The sequence below is a fragment of the Schistocerca piceifrons genome, chromosome 7 (genome assembly GCF_021461385.2).
Source record: "Schistocerca piceifrons isolate TAMUIC-IGC-003096 chromosome 7, iqSchPice1.1, whole genome shotgun sequence".
Classification (NCBI taxonomy): Eukaryota; Metazoa; Arthropoda; class Insecta; order Orthoptera; family Acrididae; genus Schistocerca; species Schistocerca piceifrons.
Genome location: NC_060144.1, coordinates 94385097 through 94399322, shown reverse-complemented (window position 1 = coordinate 94399322; position 14226 = coordinate 94385097). Strand labels below are relative to the sequence as shown.

The following is a 14226-nucleotide window of genomic DNA, read 5'->3' as shown; positions in this document are numbered from 1 at the left end:
GAGATCAGTGTAAGGAAGGCAACATTATTTTCATCTGGGATATAAATAACGCAGCGCTCATGTAGCCATTTCTGGAGAGGCAGTGATTATCACAACAACACAATATTATAAAAAGAGCAGCTCCTCTTGAAACTTCCAGCTAATGTGAGAGTGGCGCAAGAAGAGCCTGCTGTTTTTGAGTAATGTTGGCTCTGACTGGGTTACAGTCAAGCATTCCAAATCATAGAAAAGATCCTGAAGATGTTACAAGTCTGATTGTTTTGTCTAGTTGTCACCAATAGCATAAGATCTTTGAAGACTGGGGGGCCAAAGCATTTATACATTCCGAGAAGTTCCGAAGCAGTATCACAGTACACGGCATAGGGTACAAGAAAGTGACCAAGAAAATTGTGAGAACAGGAAAAAGATTTTAGTGCTCGTTAGTTGTCTCGAGAGTGTAATCTCAGAACTTATTCAGAATTCTTTGAGAAATGGTAATTAGTATTTTAAGTCAACTAAGGGGCGCATTGATGTCATCTATGATTTAGGCTCGTTGGGGAATGATCTCGGAAAAGAAGATCATGCAATTATAGTAGAAGGTACAACTAACAATTTGGAGTGTAGCCTTAATTATGGAACTGTGAATGACCTCAGGCAGATTTCTGAGTACGCTCTTCAGACTAGTGATATAATAGTCACTAGATGAAGCGTACTGTGGAACAGTTTTATGCAGGGCTTGTAAAATCTTTCAGGGAGAATGGCGTTCCAATATGTGTGTGATTGATGCACCACCATCCGCTCAGTCATATCATACATGACACTGTATTGCATCTGAACGCTTCTGGTATGACGCTACTTGCATTATTAATTGCCAGAAGAACCAGTGTGACCAAACCAGTATCCATCCTAGCCCAGTGATTTCCTGTCTTTCTCCATACCTTCGGTCGTAGCTGCAGAATAAATACAATTGCAGTTGAACAGTTACTGGTACCACGAAATGCTGCAGCTTGAAGAAAGCCAAAGACATTGAACAAAATGCATTTAGTGTCTTCCACCAAAACATAAGTAGCCTTATAAATAAAAAAAAATGAACTTCTCATATCTCACCAGGACAATGAAAGGGGAGACGCAATTTCAGCAGACTTGCACCTCTCAGAACATCCTGTGGAAATCACTGAAAACGAAGAGATTTATCTTGATGAGCAAAGCTGACTTCGTACAACTGTAGGACCAATACAAGGAAAGGGGGAGTGGCTAAACATAAACAAAGCGGAAGTAGTATAGCCATGGCGACTAAAGCACAAGTCCCACACTGCCAGAAACGTGATACGTAAAGATATTGACAGCACTGGTGCAAATTACAGTATTTCATATTTAAAATTTCTGTCAAAAATGCGCAACCTTCGTCAGCGTGATACATTAACATTTTAATGTAATTCATACATTTAAAATGTCTGTCAAATATATAACGTGTGTAATGTACAATATTTCTACATCTAAAATTTCTGTCAAAAGCACATAAGCTTCATCACTAACACATAATGTTCATGTCAAAATTCACTATGTTATTTCCATATCTATTTTAATTACCAAGTACCTAACTTACGTTAATGCGTTATCTACTCATGTAGAATAACTGTCAGAAATACGCAATCTTCATCAACAACATACACACAGAATGTTTATGTCAATGTTGTTTCTACGTCCGTAGTATTTGTCAAAACGCAGAAAGGTTGTAACTTACTGTATTTTCATATCAGTATTATTTATGAAAAATATGTATTTATAGAAAAAATGTGTCTTGTAACATGTGAAGTCGTTTTTTACGTTAAACAGATATTGGTGAGATCCAGCGCTCTAGCAGAGCCGAGTCAGGAGCAGCACCAGCAGCAGCAGATTACCTTTTGTACATCCAGGGTGTTTCAAAAATGACCGGTATATTTGAAACGGCAATAAAAACTAAACGAGCAGCGATAGAAATACACCGTTTGTTGCAATATGCTTGGGACAACAGTACATTTTCAGGCAGACAAACTTTCGAAATTACAGTAGTTACAATTTTCAACAACAGATGGCGCTGCAAGTGATGTGAAAGATATAGAAGACAACGCAGTCTGTGGGTGCGCCATTCTGTACGTTGTCTTTCTGCTGTAAGCGTGTGCTGTTCACAACGTGCAAGTGTGCTGTAGACAACATGGTTTATTCCTTAGAACAGAGGATTTTTCTGGTGTTGGAATTCCACCGCCTAGAACACAGTGTTGTTGCAACAAGACGAAGTTTTCAATGGAGGTTTAATGTAACCAAAGGACCGAAAAGCTATACAATAAAGCAATAAAGGATCTGTTTGAAAAATTTCAACGGAGTGGGAACGTGACGGATGAACGTGCTGGAAAGGTAGGGCGACCACGTACGGCAACCACAGAGGGCAACGCGCAGCTAGTGCAGCAGGTGATCCAACAGCGGCCTCGGGTTTCCGTTCGCCGTGTTGCAGCTGCGGTCCAAATGACGCCAACGTCCACGTATCGTCTCATGCGCCAGAGTTTACACCTCTATCCATACAAAATTCAAACGTGGCAACCCCTCAGCGCCGCTACCATTGCTGCACGAGAGACATTCGCTAACGATATAGTGCACAGGTTTGATGACGGCGATATGCATGTGGGCAGCATTTGGTTTACTGACGAAGCTTATTTTTACCTGGACGGCTTCGTCAATAAACAGAACTGGCGCATATGGGGAACCGAAAAGCCCCATGTTGCAGTCCCATCGTCCCTGCATCCTCAAAAAGTATTGGTCTGGGCCGCCATTTCTTCCAAAGGAATCATTGGCCCATTTTTCAGATCCGAAACGATTACTGCATCACGCTATCAGGACATTCTTCGTGAATTTGTGGCGGTACAAACTGCCTTAGACGACACTGCGAACACCTCGTGGTTTATGCAAGATGGTGCCTGGCCACATCGCACGGCCGACGTCTTTAATTTCCTGAATGAATATTTCGATGATCGTGTGATTGCTTTGGGCTATCCGACACATACAAGAGGCGACGTGGATTGGCCTCCCTATTCGCCAGACATGAACCTCTGTGACTTCTTTCTGTGGGGGCACTTGAAAGACCAGGTGTACCGCCAGAATCCAGAAACAATTGAACAGCTGAAGCAGTACATCTCATCTGCATGTGAAGCCATTCCGCCAGACACGTTGTCAAAGGTTTCGGGTAATTTCATTCAGAGACTACGCCATATTATTGCTACGCATGGTGGATATGTGGAAAATATCGTACTATAGAGTTTCCCAGACCGCAGCGCCATCTGTTGTTGAAAATTGTAACTACTGTAATTTCGAAAGTTTGTCTGCCTGAAAATGTACTGTTGTCCCAAGCATATTGCAACAAACGGTGTATTTCTATCGCTGCTCGTTTAGTTTTTATTGCCGTTTCAAATATACCGGTCATTTTTGAAACACCCTGTAGGTTGTATACAACGTTCGGTTTAGTGTTAGTCTGACTTACTTCTGAGTAGTGAAATGCGACTAATTATTTAGCTGTTTTTAGTAGTGCTTTTCATTTCTATTATAAGTTTTCATATATTTAGATCGTTTGTGTCGAGTTGTTTCAATTCCCTCCATCAGGGTCCCATTACCTGTGGTTCACACAATAATTGACTAGCGATGGACAAGGACTGTGCATGTTTTGTATGGATGTAGGTGGGATTGTTCAACGTCCATAAAGACCGGCTAGCAGTGTTGGTCATGGTCAACAGGCTTTCAGTTGCTTCCTGGGCTGAGGTGACATTTCGGCACCCCAGACGAATGCCTTGACACCTCCGGAGACTTTAGAGACGTCTGGATCCCTAATGCCATTGCGTCATCCAGCTCGCAAGGATGACAACATTTAGCTTTCGTTGATTGGCGAACAGTGGCGGTGTCGCCAACCTTTGGGCCGATGGTGAAAATGGCCCTTGGTTTCATGGCTGCCCCTTTTGTGTCACAAACAGGTCTGAGGTATTTCCTGCTGCTGAAGGTACATCGGAGCCAGAACTGGACACCTCACCTGTTGGGACTGCGGGCGATCTTCCTGAGAAGTGTGGACAGGCTCCAAGGGTAATTACTTGTCACTGGGAGTTCCAAAGTTAGGCACTTTATGGAGCCATTCACGAAAATAGTGGGCGTGATGGGAAATAACCCAAATGTCCACTCTGTTTGCCTGCTTGAAGGGGGGGGGGGGGAGGGGGCGGAGATGTCATCCTAGATGTGGAAGAGGCTCTGCTGGCTGCGAGTCAGCGCACTAGGTGCACCTGCCTGCAAATCGTGGCTCGTGTTGGCCTGAATGACGGTTGCCGCATGGGTTCGAGGCCCTCCTAATTTCCAACAGCGCCTGGTTTTTTTTTCTGTAGACAACTAACCTCGCCTGTAGTATGGAAGCCTAGCTATCGTTCTGCAGCATCGTTTTCAGAACTGATCGTAGTCCTCTGGTCTGGAACAGAGCAGGAAGCCCAAACCAGACACTCACACCATTCTGAAATGGTATCTGATGCAAATTGGTTGACCTCGGCTATCGGATCGGGAATTGTACGTTTTCACTTTTTTTAGGTCAGGCATGCACTACACGCAGGAAACGGCTACTACGATAGCGGGGTACATGTGACATGCCCACAGGGCTTTTTAGGGTAAAGAAATCCCTCGACACGTCCGATAAGACGCGTCCTGAGTGCATTCCTCAGAATATATCGGAGAAGGAAAACGTCAATATAGTATCCGTTAACTGCAGGAGTGTCTGTAGAAAGGTTCCAGAAGTAATCTCAATAACAGGAGCAATGCCTAGTTAGTACCAGGGTAAGATAGCTGGCTGAAAACAGATGCCGATAGCAATGAAATTATAAGTTCTCAACACCATGTATATCGGAAAGATAGATTGAACACTGGTGGCGGAGGTATGCTTACAGCTATAAAAAAATAGTGCGATTAGAACAAATTCCGAACGCGAGATAATTTTGGTGAAGGAAAGTGTCAAAGATGAATCAAACATGGTCATCAGATACTTCTATAGACCATGTGTCTTCTGGCGGAGAAGTTAAGGGAAACTTGGAGAACGTCTCGCGTAAATTTCCTGGGAATGTTATATTTTTAGGAGGAGATTTTAACTTACCCACTATAGACTAAGCGCTTCAGCCGAATATAATCTTGAGCAGTTAACTAGAGAACCGTCTCGTGAGGATAATATGTTAAACCTGTTTGTGACAAACAGACACGAACCTTAAGACTCGGCCAAGAATCGGGTATCAAAGCTCGTAAGGCCGTTACATCACAAAATACGGTTGGAAATCGGACTACAAAAAAGGGCAGGAAAATCGTTCTGCTTCGCAAGAACACCAGATTTCATATTACCTAAGCGGCTAGTACAAATTTTATCTTCAGCGCTAACAACGTTGAGTATCAACGGATAAAGTTCAAGAGCACTGTACAATACGCTTTAGACAGGTATATGCCGAACAAAGTTGTGAGGGGTGGAAAAGCTCTGCTGTGATCGGACAGACTAGGAAAACTGCTAAGAAAGCAAAGAGAGCTTCACTGAAAATTAAAACATACCCAGACTCTCAAAGAGAGACAAAATTGACCGAACACAACATTTGCATAAGCAAGGCTATGTGTGAAGCGTTGCACGAATTATAAAGTAAAATTCTGCCGACCAACTTGACAGAAAACGGGTCGAAGCCATCTATCCACTCTGTGACTATAACAGCATTGAAACAGAGGACGACACAGAGGACGACACAGAAAAGGTCGATATACTAAGTGTCTTTTTCCAGAATTGTTTCATAGAATAAGATCGTACCGTAGTACCTGCTTTAAATTGTTGCACGGACAACAAAATGGCTGATATAGAAATAATTGACCATGGTAAAAGCGGTGGCTCGTTTTTATTTTACAGGTTACTATTCCTTTCTGTAGGGGCTGTGATTTTTTATATTTTGTCTAAACCAGCAAGGTAAAACAGAGGTCACTACTTCGATCACATCAAGTGGATTTATTGCTCACGTACTCACACTGAGCCGTGAGCATTTCCCAGTTTATCAATGATGAATAATTGAAAATGATCATTACTATTATCGGTGCCATGCGTGCAATGGTCGTGCCAGGCGCGCGATATTGAATGTTTATACTATCGTTAATGGCACGAGACTTGCACGACCTTATAGCAGCCGTTATAGTTCTGCATTGTTCTGTTACACTAGGGGTGATTTCACGCAATGAAAGAGAGAGAATGTGAGATTAAAGGACTCATTTATTAAATAGTTAAAAATTAAACAATAATACAACCAAATGGGGGTAGGGGAAGAAAGATTAGAGCTCAGCAGCCTGCCCCAACGTACGTTCGTAACAAGCCACGATAGCAGGAGAAAAGGAATTTTAGTAACGATCGCCGTATTATCAAATAGAATCCCATTTGCAGGCATGCAACGACCACCACCATGAATCAGCCAAAGACCAAGAAAGATGCTACTGTGCGTGAATCGCTAGGTAGCCTCCCGTACTAAAGGAATAAAACCCGCAAGACGCGAAACCATTCACAATGGCCTATAAGGTTCCCTTTGGGCCGCAGGGCGCGATTGTACAGTGCACGTCGGCGCTCATGCTTACCGAACTTCATCTCCTGGAAGCAGCACCTCCGGTTTCCGGCACGGTCACACTAGAACTGACTACTGCCCCTTTGTCCACCACCCATCCACGGAGGGCGGTTGGCGCCTACCCGCGAAAAACGGGCGCGCACGTGAACTGGCCAATCATAGGTCCAGAATTTCACAGGGAGGCGACCTCGCGGCGTTAAAATCGAGCAGAAATAGCGGTTACAAGGTTGGTAAGGCAGGTTGGGGAACTGAGAACAGGAGAAACTTTGGGCACTACTGAATGTTCAAACGACACCACGTGCTACCCTGGCGATCGGAAAAGGGATGGGAAACGGGAAGCTGCTAGGAAGACTGCTGCCCTCACCCATAAATATAGAAAATTTCTAGCGCCAAGCTCCTCTCACAGATCAGCGTGAGACAAGCTGTAAAAATCGTCGAATAAATCAGGCAACCCACAGAAATTATTAATATTGCCTGAATTATTATTTTACCGAATACCAGAATGCTGGGAATAGGAATATGAAATACGAGCACTGAATGGTGAATGTAGTACACGTCTTTCAATGGCACGGAAAAGCAACTGAAAATGCTCAACGGATGGAATACCACTGGTGCTGTCAGTGGGATAGGAGTGCAACTGAAATGACTCATCCGAGGGAAGGCCACTGAACCTGACAGGATGCCAGTTCCATTCTACACAGAGTATGCGGAAGAACTTGCCGCTCGTCTAGCATCAGTGTACAGTGGGTGTTTGGAGGAGCGAAGTGCCCCTGATGACTGGAAAAAACATTTGTAATTCCCGTTGCCAAAAAGGACCACCGAACAGACGCACAAAACCACAGGCCTATATCTGTAACGTCAGTCAGCTGTATAATTTTAGAACATGTGTTATACTCGCATGTTGTGACATTTATGGAGGCCGAAAAACTCCTCTGTAGAAACCAACATCAGTTCCGAAAGCAACGATCGTGCGAAACCCGGCTCGCTGTGTTCGTCCACTAGACCCAGAAAGCAGCAAATGCACGGGTCCTGACAGATGCCGTGTCTCCTGACTTCCAACAGGTATTTCATACCATACTGAATGTCCCCTAATGAAAATGAAAAAAAAATACGAGCGTACGCAATATCACACCAATTGAGTGACGTAATGGAAAAGTTTCTAGCAAACTGAAAACAGCATGTCATTCTGAACGGAGAGAAGTTTTCGTATGTAAAAGTAAATTCGGACATGCCGCGGGGCCATTAGTTTTCAAAACATATATAAATGACCTAGTTGATACCGTCGGAAAATCCATGAAGTTTTTGGTGGATGAGGCTGTCGTATACAGAGTTACTGCGACCCTAGAAAACGTAGCTATAAGCTCGAAGACCTGCAGAGGATCGATTCATGGTGCGGGGAATGGCAGTTGATCCTCAATAAATAAATGCTACGTAATGCATACATAACAGAAAGACCACTTATTTTATGACTACATAATTGCAGAACAGTCACTGGAAGCAATGACTTCCATAGGTTACTAGCAGCATGCATACGGAGAGATCAAAAATGGTATAACTACATAAAATTAATCGCGACTAAGGCAGATGCTAGACAGGTTCATCGAAAGAGTCCTCAGGATACGTAGTTCAGCAACAAAGGGCCGCGCGGGGTAGCCGAGCGGTCTAGGGCGTCTTGTATTGGTCCGCACGGCTACCCCCGTCGGAGATTCGAGTCCTCCCTCGAGCATGGGTGTGTGTGTGTGTGTTGTTCTTAGTGTAGGTTAATTTAGATTAGATTAAGTAGTGCGTAAGCCTAGGGACCGATGACCTCAGCAGTTTGGTTCCATAAGACCTTACGACAAATTTCCAAAATTCCAATCAACAAACGAAGGGGCCTGCAAAATACTCGTTCAACCAACACTTGAATATTGCTCGTCAGTGTGGGATCCATATTAGAAATAACTGACAGAAGAAATGGAAAAGATCCGAAGAAGTGCACCGCATTTCCTTACAGGTTCATTTATTAAGCGTCACAGAGACGATCAACTAACTCAGGTTACAGACGCTGGAAGAGAGGCATTCTGAATCATGTTGAGGTTTGTTGTTAAAGTTCTGAAAGCGTATATTTATAGAAGAGTTAACATATATGCTCGTTCCTCCTACTTATACCTCACGAAAAGTCCATGCAGATGAAATTAGAGAGGCTCGAGTTCACACGTAGGTTATGCCAGCAATCGTTCTTCCAGTAAAACATTCGCGACTAGAACAGGAAATAAGGAAGTGACAGTTGTACAATAAAACTGGGCCACACATCTCAAGGTGACTTGCGGAATATATATATGCAGATTGCAATATATTATTCCTTGCTACCGTAGTGTTATCTTGAAGCTGTGAGAAAGGACAGGCGCTCCAAGGCGAGGAAGCAGAGACAATGCTGAGGGCAGACTAAGCTAGGAAAGATATTGTTACATGAAGTAAACCGTAAGGGGAGAGCCTTGCGCAAATGCGGACCCCCCCCCCCCCCCCCAGACGCAGTCCCAGGGCGCTAGATACTCTCCAAGGAGTTAACATGAAACTTCATATGTCGTCTAGACGCTGTGGTAGGTTGACACCGTAGAACTTTGTAACCAACAGGCACGTACTAGCGTATAAAGCCCGCTTGATACTAGCCCTGAAAAGAGCAACGTCAGTAGAGAGCGAAAACGCCAAAAACAGTTTACCTAGCAGTCCCTACTCCGGGGAGCCCGAGCGGCGGGGCTAAATGACGTATAACAATAATGTTTGCAAGCCTTATTTGGCGTAGCTGTTACGTTTACCGTTCAGCTGAACAATGTTGATACCAAATACGGACTTAGTTAGTGCAACTGCATTAACATCCCCGTCTTAGGAGCAGTAGAGGGGACCTAACTAAACCGTGATTGACAGGCGCCTGCAAGAGACCTACGGGATTGGTGGGTGGCTTTAAGTGGGAGAAACAGAGCCCCCACGCGAGCCTTTAAAACCCCTAGATTCCGCTTTTTGGCGGTTCTCAGTCAGACGCCCTGGGCGCCAAATCCGCGTCCGTCGACTCCAGCCTCGGTCCAGCTCCGCATCTGTTCTCTCACTTGGAGTGCCTCAGTGAACAGTGTCACATTCAGTATGTTTTGTTTTGCAACTAAGTTGTTGCCTTAAGATGATGCCAGTGTTTGCTACTGTGGTTAGCATCCACTCCTGGGACTTCTGCACTGGCTTGTGTTGTAACAGTGTTATTCATGCTTTTTCTAACCCTAGAACTACCCTCCAGTGTATTAGTTAGTCCTGTCTGGAATAAACAACTATTTCAAAACCCTTTTTGTCCAAGAGTCTCCACAGCGAGTTCCCTATCAAGTCTCCCCACCTGCATTTCTAGTAAATGCCTATACCAGTGTTGGCTCAGATAGAATAAAACAGTCAAATGCCTTCACTGTGAATTGCTCTTCTGCCTTCTTCTCTGTGCCGCTCGAGAGTGCAGACTGACCAGTAACCCCCTTTCTCCCTCTCCCACCTACGTCAGGACACGACAAGATGCAGATGTAGAACCTACCGGTGAAACTACACTTGTCATCTCGCGTAGTCCGATTATCGTACCACATTTGGTGTAAGGTGCAACGTAACTCCAATCTAAACATTTGAACAACTAAATGGTCTGCATTATTCTCCCATAACTGTACAAAAGTTATCGAAAGTAATATATCTGTTAAGCTACAGCAAGGAAAAAGGAAATACATGTGAGATAGTGTTAATACTTTCATCCTTCTTTACCGCCTCTGCATTTCTGCAGATGACGTGTCACTGAGCACATCTGTACCGTGCATGCAGTACACGTGAGGTGCCTAGTTGTTTCCACTGTCATGTGTGGATTACATAAGTTCTTGTACACTTCATTAACCTGATGTCCCCAGCGCAGTAAATAGCACGCAGGTCGTGGATTCCTTTTCTTGAGGCTGAGATTAACTTCGCAAGGAACTGCTGCTACGAATAAACTATAGCTCATTTGGGATGCCACTCGGGTTTTTATTGATATAGACACGATAAACTATTCTTGAACACAATGTATTGAACATATCTTTCCACAGTCATTATATCTGGCTAAAATAACATGAAATACATCCTGCCACAGACAACATGTCTGTCTACTGGAGAATAAAATTACATGAATCAAATACTACTATTAGAGACAACATGTCTGTACATAGCGACGTCAGAACTGCAGTAAATAAAACTGCATGAAATAGATACTGCTATAACAGACAACATGCCTGTCTACTGGAACGGTCAGAACTGGAGAGACGGACTGCCCGAGACACTTGGCGCGCCAAGCCAGCAAGGCGTGACCCGAACGCAACCGAAGTGCATCGGCAGTAATATCGTCAGTCTTTTGTTCTAGTAATACTTTGATTTTAATAATTTTGAAATGACTGATTGATAGCTGGCTGTTGAGAGATGTTTATTTTTAAAAAAAATGAAGTAATTTGGATGACAGATTTAATTAATAATAGCAACTAAAGTTTAACGTTTTGGCGCCCTACCGCCGAACCGGTCTTTCTCACGGGAATGGTACCGAATCTAACATCTGTCACCGGTACCTCATCCCACATTGCGTCATCTCTACGCTTCTTGCATCTCCACTGCCCTGGGAATAGCTTCCTGGAGCCTAATATGATGGCTGAATAAGCCAGAAATATTACAAAGCTTACAATGTTATTTACGCATGGAAAATGTCCGTAAGAAATAGGTAATGTATGTAACTTACAGTATTCCTACATCTGTATTATTATAAAAAATATATAAATACACACACGCAGTGGTTACATAAATGTTAATACTGCCTAAATAGTCTGTGCTATTCATCTGTAGAAGATATGTTAGAAAAAATTTTTCAGTAACTAGAAGAATTCTGTTATTGCGTAGCTCACACTAGACGCTTAAAACTTTACTGTGGACTCTCACAATTAAGTGCCAAAATGGTATATCAGTGTCCAGATTTTCTGTCTTACGCAACTATAAAACATATATAAGCGAAAACAATGCGACGCCTTCCGGAAGCGTGCAGTTACTGTGTAACTACATTTGACAGCCAAAGTATAACTGTGGACATACAAATTAAGTGCCACAATAACATTTCCATGTCTAAATTGTTATATAACATTACATGTGGCTAAAAACGTGCTGGAGTAACATTTGACAGTTCGTCTTTGATTTTGATGATACTATGTTAAAAAAATGAAGTGACCACATACCAGAATGAGATTTTCACCCTCCAGTGGAGTGTGCGCTGATATGAAACTACCTGGTAGATTAAAACTATTTGCCAGACGAGACTCGAACTCGGCACCATTGCCTTCCGCTTGCATGTGCTCTACCACCTGAGCTACCCAAGCACGACTCACGACCCGTCCTCACAGCTTCAGTTCTGCCAGTACCAGTTTACGTGCCAAGAGTTAAACATGGTGCGGTTTAGGCAATGATTTTCGAATCCATACTATGGTACTGATGGGACCCATGGTTGCTCTGCAAGTTCGAATACTGCCAGGGTTTATGCGACGATTTGGCTGATCAGATGCACGCTGTGGTGCAATGTTTGTTCCTCAAGGTTGATACTGTGTTCAAAGACGACGGAGCCGCTGTTCAAACAGCCATTGTGTCTGCTTAGGAGGGAACGTCGTGTGTTTGCTATCGATCCCTCGTCATGGTTACCTGTACTTGCAACTGTTTTGCACGTGCTATCGTATAAGATTCCATGTTTTTATCCATTCCGACTGGAAGCCGATTCAAATGCCGTTTCCCTCCAACGTATTAGGTATGGTAATATGTTGTGATCTGATGTTTCTATTTTTTTATCTACCCCTGTACAAAAGACTATTATGTGAGCAGTCAACTTCTGCGACTTAAAGTGGAAGGACAACGACTTCAGAAAACGAGTAAATCTCACATAGGTTTAACAAGCGCCAGTCGATGGACTTGCACCAGAGGTTTAATGTACCTTCACATCGGTAAATTCTCTGTATTCGATTCATTATATGATTCACAATTACGTAAACTTTCATTTAGAATAGCGATGGATGCTACTACACCTCCTGCGGCATATCAGGCAGTCGGCAACTGCTCTACGTGCGCGTAACTGCAGTTCGTTGCCCTACGACTAGAAGGCAAGGCCACTCCTCTGGCTAATTGCCCGTTTCCGTGGTCAGGCACGTAACTACCAAATAACAGCGCGCGTCTGTGTGTGCTGTCGGTTCCCGTTTTCTCCGCCAGATGACAGAGCCACAGCGCCTGCTTTGTGCTGCCACCACAGGCCGAGCGAGAAACTACGATAGCCGTGCAACATCAGCCGACACGTATACGTCACCGTCCTACTTATAAAACTTCGTAGCGTCTTACGACATGCTGAAGAATCAGTAGCATTACATTACACTTTATTTTAGTTTCAAAGTCTTTCTCCCTCTGTAAGCTTGCTTTAAAAAGTAATTGTCTTTCATCTAGAAGTTTTGTTTCCAAGTTGTTACCTTAATTTACGTCCAATATAAACCTTACAACATGCGTTTAATGCGTCAGATTTCGCGAAAATATTTTGCTCTGGAAATAAACAGCACCTACACCGCTTTATGCCGTTACTCTGAATGCTGTTTTAGTCTGCTTGGTATTTTAAAAATTGCAAGAGCGCCATACATACGAGTCAGTAGCGTATTGTTTGTTGAGGTACTTTAGCCTGCACGCAATGTTACGAGCTTTAGAAACCTCAGATGTTACAAACATGCAACTATAGTTGACAAAGTCTCCTGGGAATTATTACTGTTATGTATGTAGCAAAGCATGAACACTTACTTGAAGAATTCCACGTACACCACCGCAGCAGTTTCTGTGACAGTCACCAGAAAAACACGTCAAGCACGAAACTTTGCACGAAGAATTGGCATTCACATGTAGATCATTGTGTTAATTCAATCCTGGGACTATTAATCACGCATTTGACGGGTTTTTACTGCGAAGATCTGCAATAAAGTCGCTGTACTACGAGAGAGCACTCGCGGCACGTCTGCACGGTTCCGCTAGAAGAGCGGGAACTTGACTGCACGGTGGATCAATGTGAAATGCGTTACATGGTACACGGAACCAATTATTTTGTTAGGCGTGGTCGAAGGTCGTGTGCAGATACATCATCCAGTAGAACGTCTGCTCGAAACATGCGCCGAGCCACTAACGTAAGACTGTGGGCGCAGTGTTATGATAACTGGAGACCTTCACTTGGACTTATACTGTCGCTCCATACGCTCACTTAATGGCGGCAGGCAAAGCACAGTCTGTACTGCTGCGGGCACAAAATTTAAAACATTCATAGTTGGTTATCTAGTTACAAATGAAAGCCCGTACACTAGAATTTCATTTAGTAAATTGTACGTTATATTTTTTCTTTTGATCACTTATGACTACCTTAAAAGAACAGACCTCAGCTTATCTTCGATCTCACCCGCTTCATACATCACAGAGGACAACAGAAGAAGGAAAAAATTTCAAAGACAATACAATGCCAATACATTGTTTTAGTGGTAGTATCTTTTGTTATATGATTATTCTTTGCAGAAGACTGGTTATAAAAATAACAAAACATTTTGTTATTTCAGGA

At 43.4% G+C, this 14226-nt stretch overlaps 1 protein-coding gene across 1 annotated transcript in view; it reads right to left on the bottom strand.

The window, feature by feature from the left end:
• The window catches only part of LOC124804796 (myogenesis-regulating glycosidase-like), a 186660-nt gene extending 172859 nt beyond the window's left edge, over positions 1–13801 (bottom strand). The window contains exon 1 of the mRNA XM_047265126.1: positions 13428–13801. Coding sequence (XP_047121082.1) covers position 13428 — 1 coding nt within the window. The 5' untranslated portion in view covers positions 13429–13801. The remainder of the gene's footprint in view (positions 1–13427) is intronic.
• Between the last annotated feature and the right edge of the window lie 425 nt (positions 13802–14226).